We start from the raw sequence: 15,447 nt of genomic DNA on the forward strand, positions 1-15,447 counted from the left end.
AAAGTTTAAACAAAAACTCATCACAAAAACAAAGTAGAGTTAAGGCCTACATATCCAAAGAAAGTGGCAATAAATTTTCAAAAATCAATTTTGCAAACAACAAAATCCTCACACTAGAATCTCTTTTCTAAGGTACAATTGATCATTGCGGTCTACAATCCTTCACCTTCCCCATAGTCAGTCTGACCATCGGGGCAACACTGTAGATTTTGCAACCACCTTCATATTCATTTCTCCACTATTCTCAGCTTTCTTCAGTGTGGTGTCCAAGTCACTGCCAGTCCACTCTTTGATGCTGTCTTCCCATCGTTTCCTCCGTCTGCCTCTTCATCTCCCTCCTTGTGTTGTTCTCTGTGTAAGATAGTTTTTGTCCAGTCCGGTCCGGATGCTCATGTGAGGTGCCCGTACCATTTCAGTTTGCTGCAACTTTTTACTGAAGTCAGGAGGTCTTCGAATGGCATCAGACATCGTTCTCTCTAAGATGTTGAAGGGAATGGGGCAGACATCCTTAGCACATTCAAGTTGTGGTTTTGAACAATTCTCCTGTGTCATTATTCTGGTAGATTGCGCTGGTTGCCTGGTCCGCAATAAAGGTAACCAAATACATAAAGTTACAAGATAGATGCCAAGATCACTCACATTCACTATATTTCAACTGCTATGTGTTTGAAAAAAAAAGAAAATACAATTGCATAAAAATAATCCATAAGCTTTTCGAATACAAGCAGATAACCTGGCTGATGTAACCATTTGAACAAATTCAAATACAAAAAAAAAAAATAATAAAACAGTTGTAAAATCCAATTAAGCTGGCCAAAACAAAATCCTCAATCTCAGTTGACGATGACCAGCATCAATAAATACCCTTGGTATTTACATAAATTACGAAAATTCTCTTACTTTCTTTTTTTTAAGAATGGGTGTGCACTTTAACCCTGGCTATTTTCTTAAGCCCCTTTTCGGCAGAAAAAAGGCAACTCATATATACATGAGAAATTTTAAAAGGCCAAATAGTAATATAATATATGGAAGAGGCAGAACAACATAGAGTTTGAAAAAGAACAGGGAATGGTCATGAGTGAGAGTTCCAATACGAATGTTATTTCGATCACATAATCCCTGGATTAGAGTTGCTGCCACCATTGGGAATCAGCAGTGGGTCGTCAAAACGTTCATGATTCACAAGGTGATCTCTGTCTTGTACATGAGAGGACTGAAAGGAAAAAGAGACACAAAAATGTTATGGAACCTTCCAAAAGTGTCATTATATAATATGCATGGGCGGTGTGGTGGGAAGTAAAATACCTCTTGAGGTCTCTTATGAACCACTTGACTTGTTTGACCATGAGAGACAATCAAGTTCAATACATATTTTTACAGCTTTTATTTCGTGCAATAAAATAAAAGCAAATGCAGTGGCTTCAAAGTCAAGTCACATCAGAAGCTTTGCTGCTATTAGCTGTAAGTGAGAACGGTCAATTCATATTGACAGCTTTGTTGGTATTAAAAGTTACAGGAGAGTGGTCGCAGTCTGTTTACATTGAAAGCTTTACCATTAACACTTTGCCATCACAAGGCTCATATAGTAAAAATTCTTGCCATCAAAGACAAAGGCATTTTGGGGAAAATCCAAAGAAACTGGGTGGTGGTAAACATCGCCGATCAGCGAGATGAGGCGGCAAAGTGTTGAGAGACAGTGACAACTCTCCACAAAAGATATGATTTTTCTCCACAGTTCACCTTAAGCGGAACCACACAAAGCGACAGATGACCAAGTTAAAAATCACTCAAGACTGGGAGCCAAGTGAGCTGAACTAATAATTGATAGAAATTAAAGTGTCTTACAACCCGATTATGTAAGGACACTGTATTGCCCCCTCATGGAGCGTGCGATGGCGAAGCAGAGCCTAACTCTTATACCACAGACGCTGGAGCTGCTTCGACCCTCACTATCAGGGCCAACCTGGGCTCTACGGGCTACTACTGGACTACACCTCAACAAAAAGATTGAGACTCAGATTCAGATAAAATAAAACTTGCTGAAAGACAGCAATTGTACCTATAGAAAGTATTCCTATTCTTTGAAATTAGCCCAGATCAGACATTCCAGTATTTTCTGCTTTCTTATGCAACAACAATGGAAAAAAAAAGTGTGCATATGAAGACGTTTGTGGAAGAGAGAGGGTGTGAGTGTGTGTGTGTGTGTGTGTGTGTGTGTGTGTGTGTGTGTGTGCTTGTGCGAGCGGCATGAGCGCGTAAAAGCACATGGTGAAACACCAAACTGGACAATAGAAATTTATCTTAACTAATATGATCTTCTCATTCCACCCCAAACTACGCTGTCGAAATATACAAACAAGTGATCTGATACTGACCTGAGAAGAGGAAGAAGAGGTCAACTTGCCCTTCACTAGGACAGCCAACACACACACTAGAACGAAACCACCAACAGCAATCAAGCTGTATTTGACAGCGTCGGTTAGTTTGATCTTGTCCAGAACTTCATTCTTGAACTTGGCAGCATCACCTTCAGATATCATGGCACTCTGAAAACAAAACATTTCAAAATCAGTCTAGTATCAAAACAACCTTTTTCACCACTTTTCTTTAGAAAGAGTTGTGAGGCATCATGGTGAAATCAGGCGCTTGTTAAAATAATAAAATCGAAGAAACAGGTATTCTTCCTCCAGTTTGGCAATTCTTATTGATTTTTATTTTTTTGGCTCAACATCTTCCATGTCCATATAATAACACTTTTCTACATGAATTTTACTGACAAATATCAAAGGCACAAAATATGTAAATTTCCAGCTTTCAAGGACTCTAAAGCTATAGAAGTTACCAAACTTTGGCAGCCATTTTATCTCTAATTTTACCTCTGAAACCAGCCTGCCCCAATCTCCTTTAATAGCAAACATCTCGACTTCTATTCAAGATAGATGGGTGTCTTTTCATAAAAGCAAAGCAAATGAATAAGCTTTCAGATGATTCTAATAAATCCATATGCCTTTAAAAAAATTGACGAGCGCCTGATTCCACCGCGTCATGACAAATTTTAAACATCAGTCTTGTATCAAAACAACCTTCCCACAACTTTTCTTTAGATGAAAGATTTTTTTAACTCAAAAAGGTCGACATTTGTTTTGTTGGGTTTTTGTTTTTTGTTGTTTGTTGTTGTTGTTTTTTTTGGGGGGGGTGTAATTGTGCACCTCCATATCACTATTGAGATTTCTATACTTTATGTCAATACAATTGAAATTGTCAGACAGCCACACATTGTTGAAAAGAAAAGTACTCATCCTGGACAGCGTTACTATAATATATTTTTACAATAAGGATGGGGGGAATGGAAGGTGGTCGCCTGTAGAAGCGATTCTCTAGAACAGGAGACCGTTAGATCAGGTTTGACTGCATTTTCAGCAATTAAGTCAGCCTCTAAGGCTGGAAATTTTGAAGACACATTGATCAAGATTCCAGACTTAAGCAACTTGTTGACTTAGAAGCATGTCATACGAGCCTAAAAAAGCAAATGTGTCTGCTGACAGAAGAAAGGTCTCAGTCGTTAGAAGGTTAGGATACTAAAATAAGGACATATTCTTGGAGCAAATTCAATGCTGAACACACTGATTTTTCAAATTTTTTCAACTATCTCGAACAGTCTTAACGATATGCCGCATTTTGTAACACAGGGTATAAAAACAAAGTTTGGAGAAAAACTAAATTTCCAGCACATTTTTAACTTTTGTCGAAGTACATGTTGCAAAAATAATAGATTAAAAGATTTTAGACTTTAAACTATATAATAAAATCCTTTCAATATATCATTAAGAAACGGTTAAACGTGTGTTTTCTGATGGAACTAAATTTTTAACCAGCTTTGCAAACAATAGGGACCTTTCTTTAGGCACACACAAAATTTCATATAGTCAACGTCAAACCTGTCCAGGTCAACCACTCATTGTAAAGAAAAATAGACGTCATCTTAGAAGGGGATGTCCTCTTGGACAGTGTCATTATAACAGAAAAAATCCCAAGGGTGGGAGTCGGAAGTGGTCTTTTGCACAGGTGATTGTCTTGGACAGATGGTCTTCAAAGCAGGTTCGACTGCAATTTGGTCTCACTTTTCAATGGATGCACTTAGGCACAAGCTGGTCTTTTCCCATTTTTCAAAAATGAAAGAAAAAAACCCCAATCGATTGACTTACTTCATTTAGCCACATGACGGGAAAGAAGATCGGCTTCAGGTGAGCAAACTCTCTGGAAAGAGAAAAATATTTCACATTTTAAAAAAAAACGAAAAAAAAACCTACATCAAATGTTGAATAGAAGTTGAATAGACTATAATATGAAAAAAAAAAATCCTACAGGACTATGGACCCAAGAAAGTCTATATTTTGTTTAAGTTTTAGTTGGATGTTTACAACACTTGCAACACAATTAGATCATTTAAGTGCCGAAGATTAGAGGTGTTAACAGATAGTAACATACAAAAAAAAGGAGGAGAGCTGAGGACAACTGATGTTTGATAGGAAAGACGGAGCAAACCATATCAGAGCACCCACCAACCACTCACAGCAAAGTCCATGAAAGATTATAATCTAGTAAGCTGCCAAACATCACACTGAATACTGAAACCTGAGATACCCTCAAGCCCTCCAAAGATAACACAAAATGAGCCAAAACAATAAATCACTCTTATGAATATGAAACTGATTATTCACCATATCACATTTCACTGTATCTAACTACTCCTTATATCGACTGTTTAGTGTAAGACTCCACCATAAGTCATTTAGAATGGTGAATAATGATGGAGCAGTCAATAAATATTTAATATAATTTATACATATAAGAAGGAAAAGGTGGACCAAATTTTAAAAACTCATGTATGTTCCCACAAAAAAGAACTCTAAAGATAAAAACCACAAGGGGTATCTGCTTACGGAAAGCCATCAATCTTGTCCATGAAAACATTGATCTGCAGCTTCTTGCCTGCATTCATCACCACACCAGTCAACTGAAAAAAAAATGTTTTTAAAGAAATAAAACACAGCAAATGGTCATCATTACAAAACAATTCATCATCAGACACTTTTCCAAAACAGTATTCTCTTGACTGCAAAATATTGGGTAGATAGATAAGATTTACTGACCTCCACAAAGAGAAATTTGCTGCAGCTTGGTAAATACATGCACGCATACGCACACACACACTCTCTCTCTCTCTCTTGCTATCTCTCTCCCTCTCTCTCATACAGCCACACACATATTTACATACATAATGAGTCACTGGATGGACAAATAATGATACTTTTCCACACCTCACAATGAAAGAATAGCTCGTATTCATAATGGCATGAATGAATTTCCATACCTGTTGAACTATCCTTTCTAAACAAAAAAATATTTAAAAATTGTATAAAACATGATATTTCCTTTAACTCTTTAACCATGTCTGGACGGTGGCAGCGTCCAGTAGTTAAGGTTCATAACCATGGCTGGACCGATGTGAAGTTATTATTGTATTATGGTACGGGCCGAATATAAAAAAGTACGAGCTAACAAGCCTTTAGTTTGACCCGGAAGTCAAAGATAAATGAATTCTATGTCCGGGTAATGCTTTATTGATCAGTTTGACATGCAACAAGCAGTTTTAAAAACGTAATATTTCGGGTCGCATTTCCAAAAACATGCGAGAATTACACGAAAACGTGATTTTAAATTGCATGGTTAAAGAATTAAGAACAAGGCATATCATCCCTCCGCTGACACATAAAAACGGTAATCTAGTCAATCAATGACAACATTCAGCATGCACAGCCGACCCACCGGCTCAATGTCCAGGAAGCTTGAGTGCTCTTCTTCATTTGGGGAAAGCCCTTCCACAGCGTTGATAGTTTGCGGATCACATCCCAGAAAATGAGGCATTGACATCACTACAGGAGCTCCTGAGCAGAGGAAAATGTATTGAGGATTAGATCAGGATTGTGAGCAAAATCACAGAAAACAAATTCAAGTTACTTGTGCAAAAGTACAGCTGCCAAAAAAAACCCACTCAAGTTATTCAGCTGCCAAATAAACTCAATTTATTCGCAAAAGAAAATTTAGAGACAAGACAAATAAACAAGCATTAAGATTAAACTGTTAACTTACATGTGCCCAAAAATTGACGAGTGCCTGATCCTACCGTGTCATATCGCCTATTGCCCTGGTGTTTCCCTGTCACCCATCTGTTCAAGTTCTCTAAGTTGTTCTTCGTCTTCCACAGCCACTGTTAGTTGTTAGTTTTAGAGGTTTTACGGCGCTCGCAACTGCATAAGGTCATATGAGCGCCAGAAGATTCGGGGTGTTACATGAGAGTAACAAACATAAAAAGGAAGTAGGGGCGATAAGGACGATAGATGTTTGATAGGAAAGAAGAAGCAAACCACACCAGAGCACCTGCCAACCACCCACACAGCCACTGTAGTTGTCTATTTTTTCCTATGACAGTAAGAAGCGTAAGTTCAAGATCTTACCGTCTTTTAAAGTGTCCCAGAATCTGCATTTGTCCATCCCTAGTTGTTTTTAATAGAAGGCAGTCCAAGTGGGTTTGGCTCAGCACTATCTCTTTTGGTTTCTTTTCCTTCCCTTAATTATATTTTTGTCTCTTAAGAAACCACATTTGTTGCTTCAAGCATAGTAGTATCCAAAAAAAGCAGTAAATCTTACTTGTAGTCTCGTAAGCAAGTGTGAAAAGATCAAACCACTTCAGCACTTCACTTCAAACATCTGTCATATTACATCCAATGCTAAATGTACCACAGAAAAATGACTAAAATATAATATTAATAGCTGAAGACGGTTGCAATAAAGTGAGTCCACTCCTGAACATTAGAAACATCTCAAAGACAATCGAAATAAAAAGAGTTTTAAATGGTTACATGTGGTCTACCCTCATATACGCTGTATGCTGGACAATTACCAAAGATATTGAAAATAAACTTGAAGCAACAAAAATGTGGTTTCTTAGGAAAGTTCAGAATTTCACGGAAGCAAAAGAAGCAAAATATGGTAGTAATGAAAGAAGCCACTCACTAATAGAAACAATTGGGATGAGAAAAATGCACATTCTAGGCAATAAATGGATAAAAAGGCCCTGAATATCTTGAATGTCACAAAAAAAAGTATACAGCAAAAGAAGCATGGGAAGACCAAGAACTACTTACAAACACAACTTCAACAGATAGTTGATGAAGAATGGAAAGACCAGGATAATAAAGGTTTTCATACCACATCCAAGCAGAGAAACGAGTGGCAAACCGTGATCGCCCACGTTTGGTTTTGGATCTGGCATTCCATGTTGATTCATGAATAAATCACAGAGAGAATTACGAAATCTCAGTTTAAAAATTTATAACTGGGTGACGTAATATACACCTGCCTCTACATTCAACACCCTTATCGTTTCACCCTGACCACACTACACACAGTGACTAAACTCTTTAAACCCCAGCGGTAACAACCCTGTTCCCCATCGGACGATGGGAGCGTCCCCGATACTAGAGACAACTGTTTCGTTTCATTTAGTGCTAGTTTTTGCTTGTTTTTCAGAACTATTCCCCATCCAAGTTTTTAAATTACCACTAAGCCTTTGTTTTCACAATTCTGAAGTTGGAGGTAAGCTTTTGGGGTTATAATGAGACGTAGTGCACCAGGTTTAGGTGACTGTAGAAAAAACTGCGGGAAACATGATATACACTGCAGTACTTTGGACTCACAACCCACCTGTTCTACACACACTCACACACACATGTATACACACACACACACACACACATTTGGAGTACTTTGGACTCACAACCCACCTGTTCTACACACACTCACACATGCGCACACACATATACACACACACACACACACACACACTTGGGAGTACTTTGGACTCACAACCCACCTGTTCTACACACACACACACACACACACACACACACACACACACACACACACACACACACACACACACACACACATACACACTGCAGTACTTTGGACTCACAACCCACCTGTTCTACACACACTAACGTTGAGCAGGCCAGATGGAAGGCAGTTTCCAGGAGGGGTACAAAAGCCTGCATTGTCCGGGTTCACAGTCACATTGCCAAACATGATTTCTGGAGCAACAAAACGATCCATGTCGATGCCTCTGTTTGTCACATCTTTCTTGAAGTCCATTCCCAGTGAGCTATATACATGAAAACCCCCCCCCCCCCCCAAAATAGCACATGAATAGGGCAATGCAATTAAAACACATCAACACAGATATGTGAGGCAGCGTGGTGGAATCAGGCTCTCGTCAATTTTGGGGCATGTACGAGTTATTGGTATCATCTTAAAGTGTGTTCACTTGTCTTTATTTGGATGAAAAAAGTATCCATCTATCTTGAATACATGTCGAGATATATGCGAATGAAGGAGGTGGGGGTCACCTGTTTTCAGAGGTAAAATAAGTGAGAAAATGGCCCCCAAAGATTAGTTATTTCCTTGGCTTAAGAGTCCGTGGTAAATGAAAATAAACATTCTTTGTGACTTTAATCAACGTTTTTAAGAAAAATCCACACGGAAATGAGTTCTTTAATGGGCATGAAAGGTGTTGAGCCAAAAAACAAAAATTTGATAAAAATTCAGATACCTGCGGAAAAATGCAAGTTTCTTCACTTTGATTATTTTGACGAGAGCCTGATTAGACCACGCTGCCTCACATACAATACTGAACAATAAAACAAGACCTTTACTACTCCAAGACACAACTCCTGTCAATTAACTAAAGTACAACAAACTTTTGTCATGAATTTGAGAACTAGTTTAGTTTTAGTTAGCATTTTACAGCACCTGCAACACAGATAGGGTCATAAATGTGCTAAAGAGTAGAAGGGTTACAAGACAGTAACAAGCACCAACAAAAAAAAAGAGGAGACAATAGGACGATAGATGTTTGATGGGACAGAAAAAAGAATTTGAGAACAATGGCTCCCTCAGTCGTTATTTGATAAATTTGAACTCTAACCATTTCCACAAATTTTGTGATTCATCATCATCCAGTGCCAAATCTGCGACAGACATCGGCAATCATGGTTCTCCATTCATTTCTTTGCTCGCATGCTCTCAAAATAGCTATGTTTCCTTGATCTTTCCCTGTTACCCATTTGTTTAGGTTCCCAAAGTAGATTGTTCTGGGCCTACCCCTGCCTCGTTTGCCTTCAATTTTGCCAGTGAGAGCTAGATGTTCAAGACACTTATGTCTATTCAAGTGTCCCCAAAAACTGCATTTGTCGTTTCCTGATTGTTTTTAACATTGAGCGTCCCACGTAGGCTTCATCAAGCACTACCTCATTTGAATTATTTTCCTTCCACGATACTCTTAGCAGTCTCCTTGTGATTACATACATTTACTTCTTTTCTTGACATCACACTTATACCAAACGACCTGACTGCAACAACAGATACTATAAATGGAATCATGGAACTCACCGACAGAGATCAGATGAAAACAAATACTTAGTTTGACTGGTTGAGATGAATGGTGGATACAAGGTACCATCTGTGGAGGAAAGAAAAGATTTATTTAATTATAGTTTTAGTAGAGGTCTTACGGCGCTCGCAACTGCATAAGGTCATATGAGCGCCAGACGATTAGAGGTGTTACAAGAGAGTAACGAACATAAAAAAGAAGAAGGGGAGAAAAGGACGATAGATTTTTTATAGGAAAAAAGAAGCAAACCACACTAGAGCACCCGCCAACCACCCACAAAAGATTTATGTCTTTAGAATATTTAAACACTAGTAGTGGAGGGGGGTTGGCGTGTGCTCTGATGCGGTCTGTTCCTGATATGCCTGATATGGCATTGACCCTCACAAACAAAATTACTAGAGTGACAAAAAGAAAAAAGCCAATGCCGTTGTTTACAACAACAACAAAAAATAAAAAATGACGAGGCACTTTCTCCAAACAAAACCTTTGCATAGATGAAAACAGAATATTATGGTCTCTGCTTAAAGAGAAGAGAGGGGAGAAGTATAGTTTGAGTAAAAATTTTTACTGCACTTACAACACATTCAGATCATATACACGCGTTGATGAGAAGACAAACCTCACATATACAAAACAGAGCAATAGATAAAAAGTAACTTTTTTTTTCAAAAAGGAGTTTTACACCTCACTCGACACAATTAGGATCATTCAGTTGAGTGGTTGACTTCCATCCTGTTTGCCAGACCCAACCTGGGCTGAGATGGATATAACTTCCCAACAGAAAGACAAAAAATACTGCGACATCCACCCCCTCCCCCACCCCCCTTTCAAGTCAATCTCACCATGGGAACTCATTGGCTACAAAATTTGAACAACATAAGCACTAAATCTTATCGATCTACTGATTTTGTTGAACAATAAATATATTAGAAATGAACATCCCATTCGTCAATTTCCAAATTTTCGGTGTTTAATCATTTTTACAAGATGGGAAACTATTCAGAAAGCCAAAACAAACTATTCTAGGGTCGACAGATGCAAACAAAACGCTTAATCATATGATTAACTACACGGCACAGAAGTTTTATGAGGTAAAAAAAAAAGCCTGACATACAAACATTTGTTTCTGTAGTCAAAATAAACTGTTCATGAATGAAAAAAATAAAAAATAAAACATGAACACACTTCCATAGGTCAAGTAAAAAAAAAATATACTGAAATTTACTCCTTGTGTGACAGTAGAAAAGTCTTTGTCAATTCAAAATGACAGCTCAGAGATTCCAGAAATTCAAACTCTTTTTAACACTACTATTTGATCTGAATTAATTAGCAATTTCCCAACTGGAGGGAAGATTCTGTTATCTTTCAGATTACCATTATGAAATGGTTATCTTAACAATTCATACTGACCAAAGTACCTCCGAAAGACAACTCAACGAACCAGATATATGGCATGAAAGGCAAGCACTATACAATAAAAGCTAACAAGAAGCTGTTAAAAAGAGTTTTGAAACAAAACATTCTTTTCATTTATGAGTTTTTGTAATAAAAATTACATGGTGTAAGATTATTTTTTTTTAAAGAATGTACATTTTAATTTTACCCCACAAAGAATTGAAGAAAAAGACAAAATCTTTTTTTGTTATGTCTTAAATTACATAGACAACTCCAAACTGTTTTATATCCAGAATACACAAACTGCTGTTTTTTTTCATACACAAAAAAAAGACTACCAAAAACTCTGTTCTCCGTACAAAAATAGGTCTTGCCCTCTTATCATCTTCAAGCCAAAATTTAACATCCCCTTCCCCCCAACCCAAATCTCAAACAAGACTTACCAGAACCATTGATTGCATTGGCTATCTTGGAGTTCCAATAGGACAGAGACCTGAAACAATGAATATTCAGTCAATAGGCAGACTGGTGTAGCTTCTTGCATGAACTAACAGAAAATTACAAGCAATGACACATTTCAGTGGCAAACTTGTGACAAGAAATCAATTTTATAGTGAACACTTTCTTTGCACTAAAGGTTCTCGAAACATGCGAGCAATAAGCATAAAGCCAAAATTAGAAAAAAATGAACGACTTGCTTTTAAAAGTGATATTGTCCCAGCCGTAAACCTTTTTAAATCTGTGGAAACCACCCTCTGGGATTTTTAATTGGTATTTATTAACGAATTTTCTGGAATAAATCGAACAGGTTTTTACAAAAATACAAATTTGTTAGAACAAACTAATATAAGCAATTGCGCAGAAGTGGGCGACTTTATGTTCAATAGTTGAGGAAATATTAGATAAAAAGTTGCATAACAAATTTTTTACCGCACTATGGGCTGAATACTTCATTGCATGATCGGCTGAAAAGGAAGGGGTCTATGAATAGTTCACAACCAGCAGGGATAATGATGCATCTCCTGTAGGCGGAAAAGCAGACTAACATTTCCCCCATGCCCACTGTAAGATGTTGTTGTTAGCGATCCAGTAGCATCTGAGCGTTAACTCTTCTGCAAGATGCCATTCTGTAATAGCTGCATGTCTGTTCTAATTGTTGTCTTGAGGAGTAGAGGCAGTTAGATGAGTGGGGTAACTTGGGAAAAAAACATCCCCTCAGATCGGTTAGTTTTCTACAGAAGAACAGATGATGTTTCACTGTCTCTGAGGGGTAGTCACATAGTGAGCAGACTGCAGACTGCTTTACTCCAGTTCGGTTGAGATGTTCTTGAGTTTTAAGTTGGTAGATTATGGATTGATCTCCCCTCCTCAACTCATTGATTGGATCTTTGATCAAGGCAAATCTCAAGGAAGACTGGATGAACGCATGGGCCACAGGTATGACAGGAAGGATGATGTATGGCCACATGAATAAACCACTGTAAGATAAATACAAAAATGAAATGCATACTTACGTGTTTCCATTCCAAGAGAGTATTTCTCCAAAGTGATCAAGACCCTTCTGGCCTGAGATAATCTCGTAGACGCCATCATCAGTGCCATTTTGCTGAAAAGTAGAAAGTAACACTTAAAAGAATATTGTACATGGCTAATAATGGTAGGCCAAAGTTAGACATAATTTCACTACCTCAGAAAGACAAAGTTTTATCTGCCCAGAACCTAGTTTTGAGAAATTTGACGTCAATATTTTTTTTAGTTTCACAATATGTCCAGCTTTTTCGAATGCAATTCTTTGAATATCTTGACAGTGACTCCAAATATTCTTATGATTTTGTTTGAGCAGATAGAGCAGCTGCTTTCTGACCTCATGGTCATAGTAACTCAAAAAGGCCAAAAATGTCAGATAAAACATTGTAATTCTGAGGTAGCGATTTGATCTGGCTTAGATGCGGGAAAACAACACCATCTGCAGCAGCCCTCTCCCACACGCCCCCCCCCTCCCCCAATCCATTCTCTGAAGTGACAAGTCACAACAAAAAAATAGTCCACATTTGTTGGATTCTGAAGAGTAGGAAAATTAGGAATACTACTGCTGCTGTTTAATTTTGTGCTTTTCGTTTCAGTTAGAATTTTAAGGCAATTGCAACACAATTAGGTCATACAAGTACCGAAGATTTGAGGTGCTACAAGCACACAACAGCAACTGCCAACCAACCACATCAGACATTTGATCTTGCTTAGAGGTGGAAAAACAAGACCATCCACAGCAAACCTCCCCCACCAATCCTTACTTTGAAGGGACCAGTCACAACACAAAGAGTCCACAATTTTTGGATTCTGAAGAGTAAGAATATTCCTGATTCTGTTTAGCTTTGTGCTTTGAAGCAAAGACTCTTATCAGAGATTGTACACTTTTATTCTGTGACTTTCATTTAAGGAAAGATGCCAACTCTTATACAGTTAATAAAGACAAAATAGTGATAGGTGCTCAAGTGAGTGTAGAACACTGGTTCAGTTTCAGTAGCTTATACTTGTCTACATCACTATGGCTTGTTCTAAAATAGTCTTGCCTGTGGATAAAATCATCTTGTCATTTCTCTTTCTATTGATAGTTTGACATGTAGCCCGAGCTTAGGTGCGTTGTCTTTCTCACACACATGACGGGAGACAGAGAACCCGAGTGCTTGTGAATTCTTAGTACTTTAAAGTTGTTTAAAGTACTAATGGCTTGCTCTGTGCAGGTCTTGTCACTGGATAAGTCCATCTCATCATTTGTCGTTCTTTTGATATAAGTCTTACTGATAAAATTATAATATCCCATGATATAATAGGCGAACAATCTGTGATAAAAGATTGTGACCTGTGATGTATTGTGTGAGGCAGAACTTTTCCTCAGCTAGTGGAGAGCATGTACGGTTAGTACGGTAGTACGGTTAACAGTCAAGTGGTTAATACATTGGAGGGGGCGGGGGGGGGGGGGGGGTTGTTTGTTTCTTTAATACTTACATTGTAGAACAATCCAAATACATCTGGGATAGATCGATTGAACGGGCGCAGCACTTTATCCACCTCCTTCAGTAAAGGATCCTCATAACCCCACATGAGGTCACCAACTGAGAGTTTGATGAAAAGCTGTTCCCCTGTCAACTTGAGAACAAACTCCACTGCCTCTTTGATCAATGGGTTCTCGTAACGAACCATATCAGCCACAGTCTGGGAGAGAAAACAAAAGTACCAGAAGGCAAGATGAAAAGTCGGGAGCTCAGCACCGATATATATATATATATGCATTATCAAAGATGATAACACCACTTGATCAGCCACTGACAGGCCGAGTGGTTTAAGTTTAGTTCTTGTAAGAGTTTTAAGCATTCGCAACACAAAGAGGTCAAACAAGTGACCAAAAATTAGGTGTTACTTGAGAGAGTAACATACAAAGGAAAGAAAGAGGGCACATAAGGACGATAGATGTTAGATCAGGAAAAAAGGAGCAAACCACATCAGAGCACCAGGCTCAGACTGGGTGGCATTCTATGAGGAAGCCGAGAAACAAAAGGTGACTTAGATCAGAGAGGGTGTTTAAAGTATAGTAGAGGGTTTTACGGCGCTCGCAACTGCATAAGGTCATATGAGCGCCCCAAGGAGTGGGTGTCAACAAGGAAGTCTTTATAGGGAATCAGACTTAGACTGCTCACCTCTCTAACTTCAACAGCACAAAGTCTGCTTTGACTATCAAGGCACTCCAAAATAGCAGGTCACAAGAGAGTGACAAACATACAAAAGAAGTAGAGGAAAATGACAATAGTAAGGGTCAGGAAAGAAAAAAGTTGCAGTTCCCTGTTGTAGATCAGGCACAGTTATATAAATGAGCATGACATGAGTCAGCCCATTTACAATTCTACTATGCTTGAACGAGAAATGTCCCCCCTTTGGAAATGGCCTAAAGACACTTCAGTCAGTGGCACTGCCCCGGGGGGAAGAGAGGGTGTTTTCTCGTAGTAGTAATTTTACTTTTTTTTTAAATGTAAGTGTTTTTAGGCTCCCATTAACACAATTAAATTTTAATACTCATACACGGCACATAGAGCATGCTTTAGAGTGTGGATATGCACCATATAAATACAATTATTACCATAATTATCATTATTTAGATGATTTAGGAGACAATCTATGACTCGGCCTGTCAGGGCCAACCTGGGCTTAGAGTGAGAGATATAGGCTACCCAGGGTTCTGGCCATGAACCACAGACCTTGGTTCTCACAGAAAGGGAGAGACACAATCACGTCTAACTTTTGAATCAGCGAAAAAGACTGATGAAATCTGCTGAAACCCTTAAGTCTTGAAAACGATATCATATTACTGTAATTAACCGCCTCCCTCAATCCCTTTCTTCCCCCTTTTCAAACTGCCATGGCTAATGTAATAATACAGACAGGAAATAATATGTACTAATCCTTGTAATCAGTGTGCCACTTCAAGCTCCTAAAAATAATGAGAGGGAGAGAGAGAGAGAGAGAGGGGAGAGGGAGAGGGAGAGAGA

The 15,447-nt window shown here is 38.4% G+C and overlaps 1 protein-coding gene across 2 annotated transcripts in view; it reads right to left on the reverse strand.

Annotated features, from left to right (window-relative positions):
* Positions 1-257: 257 nt before the first annotated feature.
* LOC101864379 (lysosome membrane protein 2) overlaps positions 258-15,447 on the reverse strand; it is a 41,097-nt gene continuing 25,907 nt past the window's right edge. For both annotated transcript variants that reach the window (XM_005096151.3, XM_005096150.3), the window contains exons 5-14: positions 13,913-14,119; positions 12,421-12,512; positions 11,350-11,399; positions 9,511-9,580; positions 8,046-8,224; positions 5,830-5,948; positions 4,944-5,017; positions 4,206-4,257; positions 2,376-2,546; positions 258-1,213 (exon numbers count right to left, since the gene is read on the reverse strand). In XM_005096151.3, coding sequence (XP_005096208.1) covers positions 1,109-1,213; positions 2,376-2,546; positions 4,206-4,257; positions 4,944-5,017; positions 5,830-5,948; positions 8,046-8,224; positions 9,511-9,580; positions 11,350-11,399; positions 12,421-12,512; positions 13,913-14,119 — 1,119 coding nt within the window. In that variant the 3' untranslated portion in view covers positions 258-1,108. The remainder of the gene's footprint in view (positions 1,214-2,375; positions 2,547-4,205; positions 4,258-4,943; positions 5,018-5,829; positions 5,949-8,045; positions 8,225-9,510; positions 9,581-11,349; positions 11,400-12,420; positions 12,513-13,912; positions 14,120-15,447) is intronic.

Source organism: Aplysia californica, unplaced genomic scaffold (genome assembly GCF_000002075.1).
Source record: "Aplysia californica isolate F4 #8 unplaced genomic scaffold, AplCal3.0 scaffold00122, whole genome shotgun sequence".
NCBI classification, from domain to species: Eukaryota; Metazoa; Mollusca; class Gastropoda; order Aplysiida; family Aplysiidae; genus Aplysia; species Aplysia californica.